This window comes from Rhinoderma darwinii, chromosome 4, assembly GCF_050947455.1.
Source record: "Rhinoderma darwinii isolate aRhiDar2 chromosome 4, aRhiDar2.hap1, whole genome shotgun sequence".
In the NCBI taxonomy this organism is placed as follows: domain Eukaryota; kingdom Metazoa; phylum Chordata; class Amphibia; order Anura; family Rhinodermatidae; genus Rhinoderma; species Rhinoderma darwinii.
In genome coordinates this window covers 269356250-269380865 of record NC_134690.1, presented here as the reverse complement: position 1 = coordinate 269380865, position 24616 = coordinate 269356250, and the positions used below count along the sequence as shown (strand labels likewise).

The 24616-nt window shown below is 41.3% G+C and overlaps 1 protein-coding gene across 6 annotated transcripts in view; it reads right to left on the bottom strand.

Moving 5' to 3' along the window:
* The window catches only part of MAP7 (microtubule associated protein 7), a 147959-nt gene that overhangs the window by 3504 nt on the left and 119839 nt on the right, over positions 1-24616 (bottom strand). For 3 of the 6 annotated variants that reach the window (XM_075862484.1, XM_075862487.1, XM_075862489.1), the window contains 10 exons: positions 21557-21714; positions 18999-19123; positions 18325-18590; positions 14025-14202; positions 13721-13925; positions 11020-11100; positions 3176-3226; positions 2093-2144; positions 1709-1844; positions 1381-1577 (listed from right to left, as the gene is read on the bottom strand). In XM_075862484.1, coding sequence (XP_075718599.1) covers positions 1381-1577; positions 1709-1844; positions 2093-2144; positions 3176-3226; positions 11020-11100; positions 13721-13925; positions 14025-14202; positions 18325-18590; positions 18999-19123; positions 21557-21714 — 1449 coding nt within the window. The remainder of the gene's footprint in view (positions 1-1380; positions 1578-1708; positions 1845-2092; positions 2145-3175; positions 3227-11019; positions 11101-13720; positions 13926-14024; positions 14203-18324; positions 18591-18998; positions 19124-21556; positions 21715-24616) is intronic. The other 3 variants (XM_075862486.1, XM_075862488.1, XM_075862485.1) reach the window with 2 other exon arrangements.

The window sequence follows — 24616 nt, the reverse complement described above, 5'->3', positions numbered from 1 at the left end:
ATAGGTGAAATGCTGGCTCATAACTGTTGGCCAAACAGGAGATTTATGCATATGGCTAGCTTCAAATTTAAAGGGAACCTGTCACCAGCATTTCACCTATTGAACTCTAATCACCCTCGCTGGCTGCTACGGTCAAAAGTTCATTGCCACTATCCCGTCCTAAACTCCGACCATAAATAACGATCAGCAAACATTTTATGCCTTTTATGGTAATAATCCAGAAGTCTCATTCGTTCCTCTTCCTATGCCCGCCCACTGCCAAAAACTGACCTGCCCTGAATGTCTAAATCTCGTCTGAGATAACGCACGTCATGTATGGTCAGACACCATTCCCTGCTTCGTCCGGGTCTCAAAACTAGTTACTGCGCCTGTGCCGCTATGGTGTCCCATTGTGCGCACACACCAGATCATTGCGCAAACGCGGGATTTCATGTGTGCTGGGGGACGACGAGGAGCGGTCAATCAAAAGTAAGGAGGCAGGGTTAACTCAAAGGCTTGAGGAATGAAGATATGACTTTTCAAACTAAGATATGACTTATGCTCATTAGCATACGGCGGGGGAAGACTATCTTCTGCGTAGCTCTGTACCTTTTAGGCTGGATTCACACGAGCACATTACGTCCGTAATAGACGGACGTATTTCGGCCGGAAGTCCCGGACCGGACACACTGCAGTGGGCCGGGCTCCTAGCATCATAGTTATGTACGATGCTAGGAGTCCCTGCCTCTCCATGGAACTACTGCCCCGTACTGAAAACATGATTATAGTACAGGACAGTTGTCCGGCAGCGAGGCAGGGACTCCTAGCATCGTACATAAGTATGATGCTAGGAGCCCGGCTCCCTGCAGTGTGTTCGGTTCGGGACTTCCGGCCGAAATACATTCGTCCATTACGGACGTAATGTGCTTGTGTGAATCCAGCCTTAGTATTAAGTTTTTTAATCATAGGTTACATAAAAAGGATTTTTTACCCACTTCCACTAGGTATTGCTGGTTTAATAGGTGAAATGCTGGTGACTGGTTCCCTTTAAGGGTTGCGTACACCAGTTTAATATGTAGAATCCTATTTGAAAACTCAGTCAGGCTCTACTTCCAAATCCTAAATTACTCTATCTGGATTGTTACTTTATCTTATAAAACACCTAAACTTACTGTTCCTCATCACCTTTACCAATAAGGCATCTTAACAACCCAGCATTTTTATAGACGGCACTATGCACAATGTGATCTCAGAAGCCACATGTATTTGGAGGTACTTCTTTTCCAGTTGTTGAAAACTTTCATTATGTTGGGTCCCGGGTCATTTGTCAGTTACTGCTATAAATACTTACTCTACATAATAGAAAAGGTCTTTATTTGGCAGCTATAAATATTATTGTACCTGCTCTTTGTGGTGTTTGCACATTATCAACTTCAAAAGCGATAATGGGATTCAGAGGCGGAAGGTCCTGGATGCTATTCCCTTCATTGTTTAGAGAATCATGTTTCATTGGTTTAGTTCCAACTGGTAAATTTATGATCTCTTCAAAATTATTGTTCGGCGTACGTAAACCATTTTCATTCAGTTGTTTCTCTGTGCTAAAAGCCACAAAAACACAAATATAAAGTCAAATATGTGATGGCATTACAATGTAAATATTTAGCTATTACCAAGAGGTAGTCACATCCTCAAGAGCAATGTAAAATCATTTATGACCATAAACATTCACCTGCCTACAGGTAAAGCTTGTGAAAAAGTAACAATCCTTGGTGATGGGGACACTGATTCTCCATTGCGAGGGGTTTCTGCATTGCTCTGGAGAAATACAGATCTCTGCTCTTCTTGGAAGGGGGTGGGGGTAATGGCTGAGGAGAGAATGGATATATTAATATTAGACGGACAAAAAACCAACATCTAACAAGATACTAAAAGATCTTCAGCATTATGGACCAACCGCAAGTAAGGTTTGTTTTCTTATGTTTTATTGATTTTTACTTTCTTACTTTAGTTAAAGTTCTTGGACAGTACAACAAATATAACCTTTCCCAGAACATTTAATTTTGTAGAATTTAAGAAATTTAATTAGAAAACATTTCCTAAAAGTACTACATACCTATGTTTTCCACTAGATTTGGAATCTCTCCATTTTTCTGAACATTGGGCTGCTGAAAAAAAATGACATTTAAAAAAACGTACTAAACAGTTTTAGGCCCCATGCACACGACCGTAAAAAAGGCCATAATCACTGGCCATAATTACGGGCACATAGACTTCTATTGGCCACGGGTACCTCCCCGTATGCTTACGGGAAGGTGCCCGTGCCGTTGAAAAATATAGAACATGTCCTATTTCAGGCCGTAATTACGGCACGGGCAGGCCCATAGAAGTCTATGGGGCTCCCGTAATTACGGGTGACTACGTGTGTGTGCACCCGTAATTATGGGAGCGTTGCTAGGCGACGTCAGTGTATAGTCACTGTCCAGGGTGCTGAAAGAGTTAAACGATCGGCAGTAACTCTTTCAGCACCAGGGACAGTGACTGCCGATCACAATATAGATAAAGCTGTAAAAAAAAAAAAAAAAAAAAAAAAAAAGACGTTCGTACTTACCCAGAACTCCCTGCTTCCTCCAGTCCGGCCTCCTGGGGTGACGTTACAGCCCATGTGACCGCTGCAGCCAATCACAGGCCAATCACTGGCTGCAGCGGTCACATGGACTTCGGCGTCATCCAGGGAAGTCGGACTGGATGTCAAGAGAGGGACGCATCACCAAGACAACGGCCGGGTAAGTATGAATTTCTTTTACTTTTATTACGGAAAGAGCTGCCCCTTCTCTCTATCCTGCACTGATAGAGAGAAGGGGCTGCCGATTAGTGCAGTGTAATTTTGCAAAGAGAACGTGCCCGTAAATACCGGTGGAATACGGGTGACACCGGACCCGTATTTACGGGCACGGGTCCGTAAATACTGGTGCAATACGGGTCGAATACGTGTGACCAAGGAACCGTATTTACGCCAGTATTTAAGTATTTACGGGTGGACAAAAATACGGTTGTGTGCATGAGGCCTTAGGGAGTTTTTAATTTCATAAAAGGTCATTTAAGAAAATATGTGAAAGATAATTCAAATTTAAGAAAACGTCAACATTTGGTGCAGTTATGGAGGGTTTGTCTAACCATCACAGTTTATACGAATTACCTTATCCCCAGTTTCACTGCGTCTTGTTCTCTTCATGATCTCTTCCAATCTCTGTGTAAAAGATAATTGTGTTTGAGAAAGTTACTAGGTGAAAAATGTATTATTTATTTTCTTAAATTAGCAGATTTTTATAACCCAACTGTCACTGCGAGATTACTAACCAATGTCTTTCTTCTTTACATGTAACAATCTTTTTAACCATTCACGAATGATCCCAAGGAAGTGGTTACCAAGGATCTGATGGTTATTTTCATCAGGATGACCCTTGCAACTAGCGGGCAGAAAAAAAATTCACGTTGCTGGGCAAGAGTGCCATCATTGCCTTGCAACTGCTCTTGCCATTTTTTAGGCAGCAATGATGCCTTGCATAAATGTAAATGTCGAGGACTCATATACATGACCGTATTTGTTTACTATCCGCAAATACGGATCCGTAGTCATCCAAAATTCATCTGTATTTACGGATCCGCAAAAAAAACCCATGGAGGAATCTTGGGTAATCCCCTGGCGTCGCATAGCACCGGTTACGTAATTACAGACAGCTATGGGTGCACAACCGTAGCCGTTCGTATTTATGGAAGCGCCAATAGACTTTTAAGGGGTGTCCGTGACATAATTACGGATACGAATAAGACATGTTCTATATTTTACGGATCATTTCTACTGAACGGACACCTATCTGAAAAATATGGAAAGGTGTCCATTGCCCATAGAAATTAATGGGTCAGCAATTTCATCCATAATTACGGATGAAAATTACAGTCGTGTGCGTGGGGGCTTACTGTGCGGCGGATTCCACAAGTTGTATAGCCTAAAATCCTTCCAATTACAGCCAGCATTAGTTAACCATATATAGGCCACAAAAACTGCTTAGGGCAGCAGGCCTGTTTTGTGCCAGTGGCCCATGGGAAAGGAATTTCTATACACACGCACACGCAATGTGTAAAACAATATTTTTAGGAGAGACTAAAGCCATGCTTACACACTAAAGTCAGGATTGAGGAGTGGATTCCGTGCCTAAATCCTGACAAAATCTTCTAACATTTTGCCGGTAATGCATGTGAATAGGGTACTGTATAACCCATTCACATGCTCAGTAAAATAACTGCGCAGAATGAATGAATGCTTTGCGGATTTTGACCTACGGCGCCTACACTCACTTCCGGCATGACGTAGCCACGTCAAGACGTGCTGGCCGCCTCTCTCCTGCACTTCGCCTCGATGCCCCATCGTTGTATTGAAGACGCCGATGTTTAGGCGCCCCCTGCCTGCTTGACTCCACTGACTACACTGCTCGGACAGGAGGAAGTTTGCAAAGCTGTCAGCAACTCAGCTTCTCTCCAGGCCCCCTGTGGTAACAAGCTGCTTTCCAGTGTGAGAGGACGGCCGTGAGAACAGGCTGGAAGCCTCAGCTGTGAAACTGTCAGCTGTGAGCTCTGAGTCAGCTGGTCTGTTCCATCCACCCTGTCGGCTTATCTGTTTCTGTGGCTCCGCTGCTCTGACTGAGCGGTTAGACCCTGGCTGTACTACTGACGTCCCTCCGATGCCTTCAGTGATGCTGTCGGGTGTTGACTCTGCTGTGAACTGCGAGAGGTGAATCGACTGCACTCTTTGCATCCTGCCTGCCTGTTACAGCTGCTCCAGCCCTGTTCTGGATTGACCTCTCTGGCCCCTGCTGATGTTGCTAACGATGTCTCCAGCCTCTGTATAACTTTTTTCATATTGTCCTGACCGGTAGCTCTAGTTGGTTGCTGGTCATTTGCTACCCCCCTTTGCTGCTGCCTGCTGCACTATTCTATAAAGTGAACTCGGCTGCTTGCAGTCGGCCGTACAGAATGGATTTACACCCCTGGCGTTGAGAATAGGAGTATTATCCCCTGAGGTTCTATGCGTGGAGGGGTAAGATGCGGGACTTCTGAAAAGCACTATTTTGATATGATTTGTTATGTGGTTCTCATTTATAATTAATTGTATTGACGGAGGTGTATTGTCTTGGGTAACCCTCAAGTTTATCCAAAGAACCAATCTATTTTGAAGTATTATTCCTGTCTGAACTCTCTCTATAAAGTCTGTGATTATGCCACCGAAAGGTTCACAGAGAAGCTCACTTGGGGGCAAATCCCCAAAAGCTGCTGGGGGCAGAGGTGATCTCAATAATAAACTTGAGACAATATGGAAATCCCCCTCCGTTAAAAGGCGTTTGGCCGAGATGGGCTTAAAGGGGGCAGGGAGGAGTGAGGAACCCCCTGGCTGCCAAGAAACCTCAGTAACTCCGGGAGATCCAAGTTGGATGCTGGCGGAAATTCTAGTAGCTGTTACAAGATCTAACTCCTGTTTGGAGGACCTGACAGCACAGATGGGGGCAGTTCAGTCTGAGATGGTACTGATGAGGAATGACCTTAAGAATATCCGGGAGAAACAACTAGCAGCTGAATGCAAAATTAACAACATGGAGAAAGAAGTTAAGGAGGCGAAGAAGGGATTAGCAGGAGCTTTAATTGAGATGGAGATTTTGAAAAACAAAATGGTGGATATGGAGGACAGATCCCGACGCTCTAACATCAGGATGGTGGGCTGCCCGGAGGGGTAGGATGAAAGAGATCTGGCGGAAGGGATACAAAAGTGGTTTGGGGGTCTTCTTGGAGAGCGGATTCTCTCCAAAGTGTTTCATATAGAGAGAGCTCATAGAGTCTCAGCCTGTCCCGGGCGCCCACCCACGCACCAATTTGATGAAGCTTCTTTGTTCAAGAGACCGGGACATTATTCTGAGGAGTACAAGAGAGCTGGGCACACTGATGTTTAATGGGGCAGAGGTGGCACTATATCCGGACTATTCATATGAAACCCAAAAGAAAAGGAGTAGCTATAAGGCAATCAAGAAATGGCTGATTTCGGCCGGTCTGGCGTATTCATTATTGTTTCCTGCAAAACTCCGGGTTATATACCAAGAAAAAAACTTCTTTTTTGATTCAGCGGAGAAAGTTGGGGTCTGGCTGGACTCCAAGGGTTTGGGTTGAGTTGGGTACTATCTGTGCATCAGGGTAGCCAGGGCGGGGTGATTTGGGAGAGTGAGGTGTGATCTAGGAAGGGAGCTGCGATCTGAATTATCGTAGGTCATTAGAGGAATGGGGGGTCAGTGTGGAGGGTGCCTTTTTTTTCCCACATTTTTTTTTTTCTTTCCCCTTTTTTTCACCTTTTCTTTTCTTACTATAAATGGCAGTGACCAAAATAATGGTTTGGAATATAAGAGGTTTGGCAGACAGAATTAAGAGGGTGGTGGTCTTTGATATTATTAATAAACTTCTCCCAGCAATTATTTGTTTATTGGAAACTCATTTAACTGCGGAACGTAAGTCATGGGTTAGTAGGGGTTGGGTGGGTCAGGAGTTTCACTCTTATTTTTCCACTTTTTCTCGTGGGGTCACCGTCTTGATTCATAATAAAATTCATTTTCAGGTCTCCTCAAAGTGGATAGATAGGGATGGAAGGTTTGTTTTTTTGTATGGAGAGCTGGAGCGGCGTACTTGCCTTCTGGCTTTTGTTTACATCCCCCCCCCCCCTTTCTCATTAGATGTTTTAAGTAATCTGGTAAAGTTTAGGAATGATCATGAGGACTGTCCGATGTTGGTTATTGGTGATTTGAATAACGTTATGGATAGTCGTATGGATCGGTTTAGCCTTCAGGGGGTTCAGGCCGGCAGGAGTCAGGGGAAATCTCGGCTTACAATATTCTGTGAGGAGGTAGGATTATCAGACGTTTGGAGGATGAAATATCATGACAAGGTGGTTTTCTCATGTTTTAGTCGTTCTTTGAACGTTAGGTCTAGGATTGACTTGGCTTTGGCTAATGATTTCTTCTTGCCGGATATTGATAAGATGACATATGAACCACACACAGTCTCTGACCACTCTCCAGTTGTGGTTACCATTCGGAATGGTCCTGGAACTGTTGTAGACTCCTTGCCTAGGTTTAAACTTAATGCACATTGGTTTTCGATAATCCAAGATCATGACGAGATTAAACAAGAGCTGGCTATGTTTTTGGATATTAATTTGAAATCGGCCCATATTCACTTTGTCTGGGATGCCTTTAAGGCTTGTTTAGATACAAAATCCAGCACTTGCGTAAAAACTTTTCTAAAGAGGAAACTAGATTGAGAGAGTTCACCGGCGACCCGACTGCACTGAACCAACAACAATTATATAAAACCCAACAAAGCTATAAGGAATTTCTGTTTAATAAAGCCCAGCAGATGATCTTCTCAGGGCAGAAATATTTCTGTGAGTCTGGGAAACCAGGTAAATTTCTGGCATCTATTGTCCAGAATCAAAAAGGTAATCATAATATCTCAGTGATCAGGACTCGCCGGGGCACTCTCTCTAATAAATCACAAAATCACACGTTGTTCAAAAGGAATTTAATGCTTTTTTTTTCTGAGGTCTATACCTCCACACTGCTTGAGGATGATGCGTCCATAGACGAATTTTTGGGTGGTCTGAATTTTGAAAGATTGACGGAGGTGCAGAGGGAACAATTGGATGCCCCCTGACAGTTGAGGAAGTGAGGGAGGCACTTGGGTCGATTGGAGGGGACTCCTCGCCCGGTCAGGATGGATTACCTTTTGAGCTGTACAGACGTTATGGAGAGTTGCTTCTCCCCTGTCTTTTGGAAGTCTTTAAGGAGTCATATGCGGTAGGGGGAGTATCTAGATCTATGTCGGAAGCCACGATCGTATTGATTCCTAAGAAGGACAAGGACTTGATGGATACAGGGTCGTACAGGCCCATATCTTTAGGGGATACATTTATAAATTGAGTTAAAATAATGTATTCTGCCCCATTGGCCAGGGTAAATGTAAATGGTGAACTATCTGAACCAATTATTCTTGTCTCGGGGAACACGGCAGGGTTGCCCCCTCTCTCCGCTTCGATTTGCTATTTTTATAGAACCATTAGCCATGTTGATTAGGCGCGATAAAGAGATTAAGGGATGCGGCTGTGGTGGGGAAGGGGATAAAATGGTTCTGTATGCTGATGATATTTTATTGTGCTTGAAAGAAACCCCAACTTCTGTTCACAGAACAATGCAGGTATTGGAGACCTATGGTAGATTTTCGGGTGTTAGAATCAATTGGTCCAAATCATGTCTTCTCCCATTGTATCAGGAACAGGACTCCCCTTTTGGAGATCTTACTATCCTAAGATTGGGCCAGCCATTTGAATATCTGGGTATAACTGTCTCAGGAGTTGTTGAGAGATTTAGTGCCCTGAATATGCTACCAGTGATCAAGAAGGTCAGATCAAAAATAGCGGTATGGCAGAAACTTCCCTTATCCAGGGCTGATAGGATTGGTCTGGTTAAAATGGTGGTGCTCCCACAGGTCTTATATGTTCTGACCGCAACACCAGTGTGGATAGAGAACAATACATTTAAGTTGTTGGAATCTTTACTAAATGAATTGATTTGGGGAAGAACACGTGTTAGGATGAAACAGGTTTATTTGTGTAAGAATACGTCTCAAGGGGGACTATCCTTTCCTTACTTCCGGGGGTACCTTGTGGCCGCCGGATTGAGGCTTCTGATTCAATGGGAGAAGGACCCGGCCCTCAGGAGGTTGCTTGATTCAGTGGGAAAGAAAGCTGGGAATATTTTTGAGTTATTGTAGACAGGCCTACTGGAGATGGAACCACTGAATAAATGGCCCCCGAGTCTGATGTTGTCCCGTTCATGGCGGGCACTGAGAGAGATGTTAGGTTTTAAAGGAATTCTCAAGTTTACTCCAATTTGGGATAATTATAATTTATGAGAATTTGGGACAATTCCGGATATAAATTTCTGGAAAAATAGAGGGATTTTTTTTATCTCACAGATTATTATGGATAAACAAATAGTCACTTTTGATAATTTGAAAGAATGGTATCGTATTGAAGAGAAGTATTTATTTAGATATTACCAGATTCAGCACACATGTAAGCAAATTGATGTAGCACGGATTCAATTGGAATCTCACAGGGTAATTGATTATTTATTAGTAGTTTCACAAAGGAAAAAAAAATCACTTTCACATATTTACCGCTCTATTATGAGCACATTTGGAAAGCAAATTCACTTTAGAGCACAAACCAAATGGGAAAGAGATTTAGGACCAAAGAATGAATCTCACTGGGATCATTGTTATAGGAGTATTAGCACGGTCTCTCTCAGTGCCGCCCATAGGATGGTTCAATTCAATATAACGCATGGATTGTATTATACGCCTATATCCCTACAGTCAATGAATTTGAAGGCAAACTCTTTATGCCTACGTTGCCAACACCCTCAGGTGGCCTTTTTGCATTTAATTTGGGCTTGCCCTGGAATAGCCCAATTTTGGAGGGAGATCTGCTCGGAGATCAGCGATTCTTATGGACTGGTTGTCCCATTAGAGGTTGAGTACCTGATTTTGGGCAATTTAAGCGATTTGCAGATGTCAAAGGACAAAAGAGCTTTATTGGGGAAATTGCTCTTCTTGGCCCGTCTTCTGATTGCTAGACTGTGGGGGTCTAGCTCTCACCCAACACTGCAAAACTGGCTGGGCTTGGTTGGTAAAATTATGAAATATGAAAAAGGTATGGTATGGCAATGCCAACAACATCGCTAAATGGGAACGAACCTGGTTATAGGCTAGGGTAAGTTCTCAGAGTAACAAGTAAGATGGAGATAAAAGGCATATTTTTATTTATTGTGTGTTTTTTTTTTTTCCCCTTCATTTCCCTCCCCCCTCCCTCCGACCTCCTCTCCCCCCAAGGGTATCTATTGCATATTTTTTCTTATTACATGTTTGTATGTACTATGTACTTCTTTCCCTTTTCTACTGCTGTAGAACAAAATACAGATATTTTAAAAAAAAAAAAACCTTTGCGGATTTTAGAAACCACAGCCTAAAAATTATATGCTGAAAAGCCGCAGACTAGCTCCATTGAATTACAACGAGAATAATCTGCACACAAATCCGCTGACCATTCCACGGCAGAAATCCGAGTTAAACCTGCAGATTTCTGCTACATATTTTTATTTCAATTCATTGCCTGTGGCAAACGTCTGCTGTGTGAACATGGCCGAAGAAAAAATATATGCTAACAGGCAATGTTTCAATGACAAGTGGACAATAACTGGATTACTGCGCTTCTCTGCTTGTCAGGGATACTAAGGATGCCACTGTGCATGCGAGACTACATCTCCGACAAGCAGGGAAGAAGCAGATTATTATATATACTGCTCACCAGGAGAGATCCCCCCCAAACCACCGAGGATGGAGTAAGAAAAAGAGACACAGCGCTGCCAGGGGTGAGACGTGGCACTAGATGGCACTATTACAATTCAGTAAGTGTAATAACTAAAACATTTTTTTTAAATAAAGTTTCAATTGATAAAGGTGGCATTATGAAGTGCTTAAAGGGGTTCTCTGGGCATTTTAGATTGATGGCCTATCCCTCAGATGGGTTGCAGGGAGTCAGACCCCAATCCTATCAGCTGACTGAAGGGACCACGGTATTGGTTGCCATGGCCTCTTCAGTGTTTACCAGGCAGTGTACAGAACTGTGCCTGTAAACTTGAAAAAGGCTGCCACATGAACGCCGTGGCCCCATCAATCAGCTGATCAGTGGGGGTGTTGGGAATCGGACCCCCAGCAATCTGATATTGATGATCTATCCTAGATATAGGCCACAATATAAATGCCTGGAGAACCCTTTAAACATAATAAGTATAAATAGATTTGCAAGGTAACCCCCTTTAAGACATTCTATAACATTTTAGACAACAGATAACAAAGCTTAATAGTATTTGATAAATTGCTGGTTACCTTCTTCCTATCTGAACGCTCCTGCTCCTCTTTTTGGAAATGTTTTTCTCGCTCTAACCTAACGCGGTCTGCTTCTTCTTTCTAGATGGTTTATGATAAAAAGCAGCTATTATAATTCACAAGTTGTATGGCACATAGCACCTGGTTATAACATTGACATAGCAATGATTTGACTGGCTATTACCACCTCTGCATAGCCCTATAGCTGCGTCCTTTCATTCAGTTCTGTTAATTTTTACACTTTTAAAAGTGTGTAGGTAAAAATTAACAGAACTGAATGAAAGGACGCAGCTATAGGGGTACGCAGAGGTAGTAATAGCACCTGTGCCCTGGTGTTCAAAAGCCCCTCTTTTTCATAACTATTAATATAAATGGCACATGGTAAGTGGAGGGCCCTGTTACACATGTTGCACTGGGGCCCAGGAGGTTCAAGTTACTCCTCTGACAACAGGGCAAAAAAACAGCAGCCTATAAGTGGAGTGATCTAATAATCCGCTTACTAAAGAATACAAATCATATTGATAATATATATCAAATAGGGAGTTGCAAAAAAGAGTACTGTATTAGGTTTTAAATAAACAGGTATTTGTATGGGCATATTTATATATTTCTGGGCCAACTGGTCTGTTAACATTTTTAGGAACCTCCATAAAATTTAGAAGAACACAGACAAACATGTTATGATAAACATGCCCGTCCTGCGTTAAGGCTCACTACAGTTTGGCCCTATGTTTAGCGTGTACATTGAGAAAGTTACCGACGTCCATGCTAAATGTGTCCATGGGGCACCATGAGCCCAACGTAGACCAAAATAGTGTTCTTTTGACCTTCGTTGGAATGGTATACGTCAGTACACCTTTATTTGTAGGATGAAATAACGTAGCATGATGGGTCCCACAAAAAAATACGTTTACCACACAGTATACTTTTTTTTTCCACATGGGAGCCTATAGGTGATGTATGGCATACGTCACACGTACACGCTCAATGTATACATCATGGGCTTTTCAATAGCCTTTCATGACTATATGCTAAATAATGACGTATACATTAAACAGGTGCCTAACAGTGGCATCCGCCACCCATGGACTATAATGGTATCCATTTAACAAATATGTCATGAACATGGTCATGAGAGTTCATGATGCATCTATTTAACGTATATCATTACCCCTATGCACACCACGATGTAATAGCAGCGGGTGTCAGCTGTGTATTACCCAGGACTAACGGCCAAGAACAGCAATCGCACTGTTCCTTGCCGTATAACCCCTTAGATGCTGCTTTTGTGATTGATCACAGCATCAAAGATGTTAGAAAGACATCGGACATCTCATCATCGCCGCCGCCCCCCCCTAGGACGAGATCGGGGGTTGCCGATGTTTGTCATGGCAGCCCAGGGGCCTAATGTATGCCACCAGGACTGCCTTTCTTGATCTCCTGTTAACCCCTGCCTCTGGTCAATGGAGGAGAGATGCTGAAAAAAAAAAAAAAAGGCCATTACTTACCTCACAGATCCTCATCGTTCCACCGCCACCGCTCCGCTCCTCCACGCAGCTGTGTATTGACATAGCTGCAGCGATGACGTGCCCGTATACCCACGTGATTGCTGCAGCCAAGCACTGGCCTCAGCAATCCTGTGCCATATACCCACTGAGACCAGTGCAGTATATTGTACCAGCAATCTAATGATCTCTGGTTCAAGTCCCCTAGGGGGGACTAATGAAATGTGTAAAAAATAAGTAAATAAAGGTTTTAATACTGTAAAAAAAACATTTTCCTCTAAGGTAAAGTAAAAAATAAAAAAATTAACATAACTGGTATCACCGCATCCGTAAAGGTCCGAAGAATTACAAGATGGCATTATTTAACTCGCACAGTGAACGCCGTAAAAAAATAAATAATTAAACGCCAGAATCGCTATTTTTTGGTCACTTCATATCGAACAATTAATAAAAAAGTGATCATAAAGTCTCATGTAGCCCAAATGGTACGAATAGAAAAAAGTTTGACCGTCAAAAATAAGCCCTCGTATTGCTCAATTGACGGAAAAATAGAAAAAAAGTCTCAGAATGCCGCAAGAAAACACAAATTTTATTTTTAACAATTAGTTTCTACATTGTAAAAGTAGTAAAACAGAAAAAAAACTATATAAATTTGGTCTTGCCATAACCGTATTGATCGGTAGAATAAAACGAACATGCCATTTTTACCATACATAGTAACCGTAAAAACTAAACCCCTCAAAAAAAAAAGAGGAATCACTGTCTTTCTCCTATTTCATACCACAAACAAATTTTTTCTAGTTTCCCAATACATTATACGGCGCAATAAATGGTGCCTTGAAAAATGACAACTCGTCCCGCAAAAAACAAGCCCTCATATGGCTTTATCAAAGTTATGGCGTTTGGAAGGTGGGAAGGAAAAAATGAAACCACAAATCCAAAAAATGGATGCGTCCTGAAAGGGTTAAACTACGGTGATGGATACCACTGTTAGTGCATCTGCCACAGCCTAGATTCAACGTATGTGTTAGGAGCCTTTCCTGACTTATACGTTGACCGTAAAACGTAGGCCAAAAACTTGATGTGCGTATAGCCTTACAAATATATAAAGACAGTACTGCAGCTGTGAAGTGAACATATGAATTTTTAAGTCCTTTAAGTATTTGCTTTTCCACACAGATTGCCTAGGAACGTACCTGCTTTTCAAGGCGTTCTGCCTCTTCGCGCTCATTCTGCTCCTTCTCTGCAACCTGTTTTTGCAACCTTTCCTTCTCCTGATGCTCCTTCTCCTGATTCTTCTTCTCCTGATTCTCTTTTTGTTCTGCCTCCTGCTGTTTTGCCTCCTCCTCTCGTCGAGCTCTTTCCATGGCTTGCCTTTGAGCGATCTCCTCCTTTTTCATCCTGCAACAGTGCAATTTATTATTGCTAGTATTGCTACATTTCACAAGATTGTAATCCCTTCCATAAATCACCCCAAACTGTCATGACACCATATTTTACCGTTCTTCCTCTTCTCTTTCTCTCTTCTCTTGCTCTTCCCGCTCTCTTTGTCCTCGAGCGAGCCTTCTTTTTTCGGCAAGAATTCTGGTTGCTTCCCCTGGATCAGTGGTTCCAGCAAATGGCTTGTTTGTCACAGTAGGTGATGCTAAAATAGGTGTTGATGGCAATGCTGGAGGCGCTTTGATAGGATTAAAAAAAGAAAATCAAGAATATGTGATAAATATAAATAAATTGATTACTGTCCTCAACATGTAACTCATCAAGCTCTACTGACTCATTAAACACTTACTAGATTTTTTTAGGACTTTAGAACAGCAGAACAGACATTGGTGTGCTCAGTACGCTCTAACTGTAGCCCGATTTAGTAATTTTAGTTGTGGGTTTTGGGGATTGTGTGCTTTGTTTGTTTATTTCACAATAGCCTTGTTTTTTGGGGTTCTTTTTAAAATAGGGTTTGTGGTCCAATTTTTTTTTTAAATTTAACTTAGCCTTTTATTCAGGTAGAATACGAGCGCTTTGCAATTTATAGTTTTAAAAAATAAATAAAAAGATAAACCCTCCCTCACACCCTACAGTGGCGCTCTGTTCCGTACATGTAGCAAAAAGTAGAGAGTTACCACAGCACCGAACCACACTCTGTTCCGTACATGGACCATCCCCTTCATTCTCACTCTCCGTAGTTCCCGCTGTGGCCGTACCACAAAGTGAAAGTATGTGACTTGGTCACAGTGGGGACACATTCTCTTTGCAATGTACCGCACGACTCTAAATTGAAAAGCCCACTTATTCTACACGAATAATAGGGCTAGATAAAAAAAAAATAACTCAGACAAACACTTTATGTGGGTGATTTTATGGTTACATAAAAAGGTGGCAAAGGGTGTTAAAAATAAGCCAATCAGTATGAGATGCTATACTGTCAGAACCCATCTAACAAGCGTTTGGCCCAATATGACATTTATCCTCTCTTTCGAACAAACATTTAGCCGCCCATAGACAAAAGATATTTGCCAGCCAATAGCTGTTTGGCCTACAGTTGTCACCCCATAGCATACACGCTCAACTTGGCTGAGCATAAGTATTCATTTCTGAGAAGGAAGAGCAGCTGCCAGGCACCACTGGCACTGGGTGAATCCAACATGTTCTGGCAGCCAACACACACATTAAGTCATCTTGGGATCCAACCAAAAATGACGAGATCTGCAGAAACAAATCTAATGTCTATGGGTAGCTTAACTCAAATTTATGCTTATGCCCAGCATCAAATACAATGCTGTCTCTTCCCACTGTACTGACCATGCTAAACTGCCTGCTATCATGGACACCAACAGTTCACAGATATCCCACAATCCAGTAAGATGGTGATCACCTTTAAATTTACAACGTAAAGACCTGAAACTCGACAGTCAGTCAAACCGAATGTAAAGAACTTTAATCTGATCAATACATATATTGTTTTTATTCATTGTGGTCAAAATTGCAGCAAGAAACTCCCTGTGACTGCAATACGTGAATACACCCCAATAGTAGTTGCTTTTTTTAAACATATGACAAACCTAAGAGGATATAGACCGGATGATATGCCAAGTAACTAGACCGCTTTCAGAATAATACTTTGAGGGACATTAATAGTTTACGGGCAAAACGTTGTCCAGAGCAAAAAAAAAAAAAAAGTCATTCACTGTATCAGTAAAATAAAAATAAACTGGTAACAATAAGGCAGATGTACCCACCCGATTGTCCACATAATTTTTTGCAGGAAAAAAACAAAAGAAAAGGTTGGGGGTGGGGGATAAAAAAACAACTAACCAAACAATCTAGCAAAGGATGTAAGCAGTATCAGTTTTACATCTTAGAGCCCACCCATCAGGAAGGGGGTCACCTTAAGTCATACACATTACATGTTCGACTTCTTTTCCAAAATAAGGCAGAACATTGTGGACTGATTCTCTCAACATCTAGCTGTGAGTGTCTAAATAATATAGAACTACCCATGATTTACATATGAATGTCCACTCTTCTGTCAGTGGCGTACACAGATGATCGGCGGCCTCATAACAAAGATAAAAATAAGGAACCTTTCTGTTGCGGTTTGATAAAACCACACTTGCAATCACTTGTGCCAAAAGGTTCTGGTGTCACATCCCATTTTTACATCTCAAGTACATTTTCCACTTTAATATTGCTGCACCGGTGGAGACCACATCCCTGTGTACATTTTCACCAACCATTAACATGACAGACCAGACCAATCTTAAATGAGCCCCTCTCTCCAGGGGCCCCATAACAGTCTCACGGAATTCCTCTATGCTTTGTATGGCCTTGTGGAAAATGTGCTCTTCAGCAGGCATCCTTTCACCAGGGCTGCCTACTGCGCCTATAGGTAAATTCGGCCCTGCATTTAATGCTAAAAGTGGTTTAGTCATTTACATATGACCCACAATTACAACATAAACATACTACAGGGTGGGCCATTTATATGGATACACCTAAATAAAATGGGAATGGTTGGTGATATTAACTTCCTGTTTGTGACACATTAGTATATGGGAGGGGGGAAACTTTTCAAGCTGGGTGTTGACCATGGCGGCCATTTTGAAGTCGGCCATTTTGTATCCAACTTTAGTTTTTTCAATGGGAAGAGGGTCAAACTTATCGAGAATTTCACAAGAAAAACAATGGTGTGCTTGGTTTTAACGTTACTTTATTCTTTCATGAGTTATTTACAAGCTTCTTTTTGTTTACAGCCAATGACATGTCGCAGAGGTTAACACGTGAGGAGCGGATAGAAATTGTGTTGATGTCTAGTGAACGCAGTACCCGGGTCATTGCAGCAGATTTCAATGCAAGACACCCTACGAGACCACCAATCTCCCATGCTACAGTTTGCAAACTGCTTGCCAAGTTTCGTGAAACTGGTTCAGTGTTGGATTTGCCCAAATGTGGACGCATGAAAACTGTCACTAATGAAGAAACATCAGTGGCTGTCCTAGCTTCATTCAGCAAGAGTCCACAGCGTAGCACTCGCCGCATGTCACTGGAGAGTGGCATCAGTCGAACATCCCTTCGGCGGATATTAGCTACTCACAAATGGCACCCTTACAAACTCCAGCTGCTGCAGCATCTCAACTAGGATGACCCAGATCGGCGCACTGAATTTGCAGAATGGGCAAAACAAAAAATTGGAACAGGACCCTCAGTTTACACAGAACATTTTGTTCAGTGATGAGGCAAACTTTTATGTGAATGGTGAAGTTAAAAAAAAAAAAAACACCGCTATTGGTCTGACACTAACCCACATTGGATAGATCCCTCCAAGACTGTTGGAACACTAAAATTTATGGTATGGTATGGTGTGGTATATGGGGTACAAAGATAGTGGGGCCATTCTTCATCAATGGAAACCTCAAGGCCACGGGATATCTGCAATTGCTACATGATGATGTGTTTCCCTCTTTATGCACTGAAGCTGGCACGTTCCCTGAGTTTTTCCAGCAAGATGGTGCACCACCACATTATGGGTGTCAGGTCCGAGCATTCCTAGATTAACCGTTTCCTGGAAAGTGGATTGGTCGTTGTGGGCCAGTTGAATGGCCCCCTAGGTCTCCCGATCTGACCCCCTTAGACTTTTATCTTTGGGGTCATCTGAAGGCAATTGTCTATGCTGTGAAGATACGAGATGTGCAGTAACTGAAACTACGGATACTGGAAGCCTGTGCTAGCATTTCTTCTGCGGTGTTGCTATCAGTGTGTGAAGAGTGGGAGAAGAGGGTTGCATTGACAGTCCAACACAATGGGCAGCACTTTGAACACATTTTATAAGTGGTCACAAACTTGTAAATAACTCATGAAAGAATAAAGTAACGTTAAAACCAAGCACACCATTGTTTTTCTTGTGAAATTCTCAATAAGTTTGATGTGTCACATGACCCTCTTCCCATTGAAAAAACTAAAGTTGGATACAAAATGGCCATCTTCAAAATGGCCGCCATGGTCAACACCCAGCTTGAAAAGTTTCCCCCCTCCCATATACTAATGTGCCACAAACAGGAAGTTAATATCACCAACCATTCCCATTTTATTTAGGTGTATCCATATAAATGGCCCACCCTGTATAATGATGCCTTATTACTTAACATGATAGGTTATTTACAAAGCAAAGACTTGGGCCTAATGCAGCCTAAAAAAAATAAATTTGTAGCCCAAATACAAATACAGGAGCACCTAGAAAACATCCCGCAATACACAGTGTATATTTTGAGTCAATTACATAGACAGAGCTAAGCAAAAATCTCTGTACCTTGCGTAGATTCAGCAGTGATAGGACTTGGAGTACGAGGCTTTTCTTGACCAGAGCCTTCTGCATTTGCTGCTGGTCGATCTTTTTGCTCTATACTCTCTATTTCAGTGGGGTTGGGTTCCTGTTTCTTCCTGGAGACTTCCTTGCTGTCTTTTTTTACTGGTCGGACATTTCCTGGTGAAAGTGGACGTTGAGGGGTAGTGGCCATCTTGATGGAACTATTAACAATAGCTGGTATTGGCCTAGGTGAGGATTTATGTGGAGGTCTGAAAATCATGTAAATGCTTGGTTTAACAATAAAATCAATACCCCACTTATTTTTAGATTAAATCACCAATATTGTGTATTTGCAAAAAATATATCATGCATTTGTGTTTTTGCCTCAAAACTGAAAAATTTAATATTTTTATTTATAAAATTCAAATAAATTTTATACTAAATTGGGCAGGACCAGATTTGTAAAACGTATATGCATAACCAGAGTACCAGGTCTTCATTTGGTGGTAACCCCTCATAATGACTATATATTATTCAATGTGTTCATGAGAGAAGCAACATGTCCATCAGATGTTGGGAAATTTAAAACAGAAAAGGTTTTGTGCCATATTCAAAATACTTACCAAAAGAGTCCACATCAATATGGTCAGACATAATGCTATCACAATCGCACTTACCCACCAGATGTAGAAGCTGCCGATTTTGGTTTAGGTACACTAGGAGAGAATGCTCTCTTTAGAGTGGATATAGGTGTTAATAATACATTTTCCCTTTCCGTCTCACGTTTTTCTTTTTTCTCTACCTAATAAAAGACAAAAAAAAAAAGTTACCTTCGTAGTCCCCTTTTACATCACGTACAAGACAGCCACTCTAGTGTATGTAGTTTTAGATCCAAATGAGAATTAGACTGTGAGAGCCCGGGGGGGGGGGGGGGGGTTGGAGAATTCCAACCCTGAAAGGGGACTTTACGGTTTACTTAGCCAGTAACAGCGTTGTTGCTTATGTAGATTTGTATATATGCTACATAATATGTAAGGTGGACTGTGCATTTAAGTGTTGTTTTATCCCCTTAGGAAGCGTTCCACTGGAGGAGTGGTCGGTCCAGCCTAGTATACTTGTGCTTTGCTGCTGCGGTGAACTAACGTTAGGACTGTTCCATTTGTACAGGTATGATAATGGTTCGCTTGCTGGAACCAAAATTGTTTGGCGCTGGGATGTATGGGCTAGGCACTATTTTGACTGTATTGCAGCACCATAGAAGCGTCAGAACGACGAAGTGTGGCTACCCCTCATCCAGACGCTAGGGGCGGTGTAATTTTATAGAACGGCTGCATTCCTCCCAAGCCGCGTTCATTGTCCTGGTAGAAAATTGGAGAGAACCTGGGCTGCATTACAGATAGAGGGAGAGCTGCTGCCGAGCTGTGTGTCAGGAGTGTTAAAATGTGCTAGTGAACAACAGAACTACCATTGGACCCAAGTCTGTGGTCCTGGAGAGAGAATTGCAGGTGATGGGCAGTAACCTCCCCATGATTGTGTGCTAAAGTCGTGTGAGCAGGGCAGGAGCCCTCCCATGAGTACAGCAAGCAATCAGTAAGCCATTGTGGCCTATTAGACCTTATATTGCCAGATCAACCTCTTTATCAGGGAGGGGTGCCCGTGGCCCTGTCCGCAACAGCAAGCAAAATCAGCCATCATCTGCCTGTCGGAATCATGTCTAAGACTGTGCCCCTCATATTAAGACAGTAAACTTTGTATTTTTCCTGCTGTGGCTGGTTGTGTAGAGAACTCGGGCATAGTAAAGTTTAAGTTTTGAACAAATCTCCTGCTTCATATGATCTTTGTCGCCTCAAACCTACAAGGGCCATACAACACCTAAACCCCCACCTTACAGGAGCACAGCCCACGGATGGATAGAACTGATATTTGACATGTTCTGTAATACTAGATGGTCATTGAAACATCTAGGTACAAATACTTCACTATTATTGCTGTCGCAGAGCAAAGAAAACCAAACCGAAAACAACTAATAGAAGTGTGAACAGAGTCTAAGACTCACTGATACGGTCTTAGTTATTTTACTTAAAAGGACTATTATTCTTGTCTTTTTAAATCTAGTGTTGCTTTCATTATTAAAGAGGATTTCCACCCAAAAATGCAATTGGCTATATATTAACAAATCATAAGTTAGGGCAATGTATAAGGCCTAACAGTGGTACCCGGCACCCACAGATTATAATGGTATCCATTTAATGTATACATCATGAAAAGGGACATGAAAGTTAATGATATATACATTAGATGGATACCATTATAGCCTGTGGGTGTTGGCCACAGTCTATGTTTAACATAAATGTCGGGAACTTTTCCCGGCGTATACATCAAACGTAGCCCAAACACCGTGATGTGAAGAGGGCCTTAGTAAATCAGAAGTTTAGGCTTCTCCACGACCTGCTGACATGACTATAATAATCAGTTTCTGAGAGACTAATTGAAATATGACAACCAATATGGCTGATTTCCTATTGTCACTTTTGCAAATATTTGCACCGAAAAATGCCACTTTAAGTAAAATATCTCTAAGAATGGACATTATTACTAAACTTTGGCCACTGCTCAGGATTCTAGTCCAAAATGCACTTTTATTTACTGTGCATATAGACATATTCTACATAGTATACAAATTTGAAAAAAACGGCATCTAACATACGCTTCTTATCCAAAAGATAGAAATGGTTAGATACAAGCCAAATCTATACTTTTTCCTCTCTTTCTATGCAGGTGTAGAGAGATATAAAGGAAAACCAGGTTAGATATAGTGCAAAAATGCACCATCTGTGTTTTAATTACATTAGTAAAATGTCATTATGTTAAATCTTGTCTTTGCACTTGTCCGCACATGTAGATATATATACACATGTATGCATACATACATGTAGATAACCTTTACTTTTTGAAGTACCACTTATTTTGCCTCAATTTTTTTGTATTAGGTCAAGAGAGTCTGCGAATTGTTTGGGTGGTGGACACCATGGCATGTCAGAGAACAATAATATAATTGGCTTATGTACGCAAAAGTGTTTTGCACATACTGAGAAAACATAAGTGTTTTTTTCCTGAGTTTACTGGTCCCTTGACTAAATCAAATGTATATTAGGACCATACTAAAAAGAATAATGAAGTCCACCAATGCGGTTTTGATTACTCTGAAATAGAAAAAAAGAAGACAAAGACTTACACTGCTGGTTCCTCCAAAGTGTGTGGTCCTTCGCCTTGCTATGGCTTCTGGGGTGGAGAAAAAATGTTTTGCCTTCTCTGAACTTTTGCTCACTGGAGTCTTGGAGAGCTGGGGACTTATGGGGCTGCAAGATGCTGAACGAGGACAAATGGGAATAACTAGGGTGTTTTTTAAAAGTGTAGTTGGAGATGGTAATAGGAAAATGCCAGAAGCAGGAAGAAAGGGAAGAAAAGGAGAGAAGAAATGTAGCCCGTTAATACCAGCAAGGGATACGTCGACACCAAAGCCATCACTGTACGCTCTAAGTATTAATAAAAAAAAGTCTCCTTTCTAGATGTGAGGTGCTGCAATACTAGACTAAACCAAACTAGCCATATTTAATCGGTATTATAGAAATACTGTAATAGGATACTACTTCCCATGATCCCCTCCCCTGAACATTAGAAAATTCTGGGGATATGTTGGACAGTGATTAACAGTGATGGTTTTGGAATGGTCCCTAAAGCAGAAATCCTATGATCCCATAATGATTTTAGAATTACTCATGCGAGATATAAGAGCTCAATTTTGGAATTTCATGCACAAAAGAAAAACAATCAAAAGCTACAGGCCCATGCAATATAAAGCAAAGAATCCCCAAGTGCAGAAAATATAGCTTACGCAAGGAGAAACAATTTGGATAAAGAAGACAGTATATGAACAGAATATATATTAAAGAGGTTCACCGGTAATCGTAAAACATCATGTAGAAAGAATTACATATGAAGAGCTAATTATATCTCTGTTTTACCACTTATAATAAAAAGATAAATAAGTAATACAAGCAATATACAGGAAATGGCCTATCATTGTAGCCTTATTGGTGATGGTGTGCAAATGCCCCAAAAGTATGCAGCCTCTGATATATCACTCAATGAACAGTTCCACCTACAGTATATACAACCAATTTAGATGTTCATCTGGCAAAGCTTCTATACTGCGTTTTAAACTGAGGCATCGGTTACGGGGAAGGCTAATGAAAGAATTTCCTTCTTATTCATTGGGTATAATAGAACATTAAATACTGGCAGACTAAAGATATTCAAGGGTGCTTATCCAGCCAATGGCTAAATGGCTTTAAAAACCGGCAACCAGGAAGCCAAATGGTGTGCAAAGGAGTTGTCACTTTCCTGCTGATTTTCACTTGAAAAAAGTTTGAAACTATTCACACTTGCTACGGTGTCCCATCAAACTTTCTGATATATTTTAATGGCAAGAATAGCGCATATTTGCAGTGCGAATCTTGCTGACAAAAAATATTGGAAGACTCCATTCAAGGGAACCGGTCAGCTCGTTTTTGCACAATCAACCGCCACCAACCAGTTATGTTTTTTTATTAATAATTTCACAGTGATTATCTTACTTCTGTCCATTCCTGCAAAAAGCAATAGTTTTACTTCGACATTGCCATGCTCTGTATGTAAAGGAGTTTTAAATAGTCATCTGGTTCTTGCTGGCTTTATGACTTGTCACACATTCTGCTCTCAAAACATGCCCTTGGATGCTTGTTTGACCTGCCAGCCCTGTGCCATGTCACTCCTAGCCCTCTGTAAATCTTGCGCATACTCCATTCTATGGTGCTGGCACAACAATCAAGCATCCAAAAGCGTGTTTTCCATGCAGAAGGCATGGCTATTCAAGAAGCCAGCAACACCCAGATGACCCTTTGAAACTTTTTTTTTTTTATAGAGCTTGGCACTTTCTACATTAAATTATTTCTTTTTGCAGGAAGGCACAGAAGATAGATGCAAAAAACTAAATAAAAGGTTGGTAGTGGTTGATTGGCCAAAAATAAGCTGAAAGGTTTCTTATAAAGTTAAGATCTATTTGGATCCATCAGAAAAGGATACAATGATGCTAGTGTAAACAGAGCCTCAGGAATGGTAACTATACCACTTGTGTTAAACACCACTCCAGACCTGAAAATTTGTTTTTTGTTCCTGGTACTAAACCCTAAAAATCTCATTCATGTGACACGTGCAGGAATCTTGGAGGCTAGATTATGGGGTGTTCACAATGGATAAATTTGTTAGACGTTCCTGCAGAGGCGTAATTTGAAGCTACAGGACCTCCAACTATTATGCGTCATTTATAGTACTGGCTTTTACAGTTAAAAATAAAATTATGGCTCATCCTCAGGATAGGCCAGAGAAGGCTGCTATACTGAGAACTGGCACTACAAATGTATCAGCGTTTCACAGGAGCGGTGACAGGAATGCTCAACAGCTGATACGTGGTGGTTCCGAGAGTCGGTCCCTAAACATTTAGATATTGATAGCCTATTGATGGGCAATACATTTTTCCTTACTGGTAAACCCCTTTAACCCCCCTTTAACACCTAACAGCAACCTCCGCAGTGAGAAGTAGCTTGAATGGAGTGGCGGTTGAGCATGTGCCTGTCGCTTCCTTCAATGTCTATGGGACTGACGGAAACAGCCGAGCACTGTACTCGGCTGTCTCTGCGAGTCCCATAGACTTTGAATTAAGCCATTTTATTAGTTTTTTTTATTGTTGTAGTCCAAGAGCCAAAACATTTTTATTTTTCCGTCGACATAGCTGTATGGGGGTTTGTTTTGTTGCAGGGAGAAATGTATTTTTAAAAGTCACCATTTTGGGGTACATATAATTGAATGTAGAAATGTTATCATTTTCTTTGAAGAGGAAGGTGGATAAAAATAGCAATTCCACCATTGTTTTTAGGATTTTGTTTTTATGGAGGGCTTAGTTTTTGAAGGACAACTAGTAGCGTTTATTGGTACCATTTTGAGGTGTATACAACTTCTTCTTGATTACGTTTTATGGCGTCTTTTTGAGAGGCGAGATAAGAAAACAGCAATTCTGGCATTGTTTTTCAAAGTTCGCCGTGCGGGATAAATAACAATCATTTTATAGTGCAGGTCATTACAAACACAGTGATACCAATTATGTGTAGTTTTTTTTATTTTTTCTAATAAAGCATTTTGTCAGGGAAATTGTATTTTTTATTTTTTTTTAAGTCCCACAATAAACTTTACTTAGCAG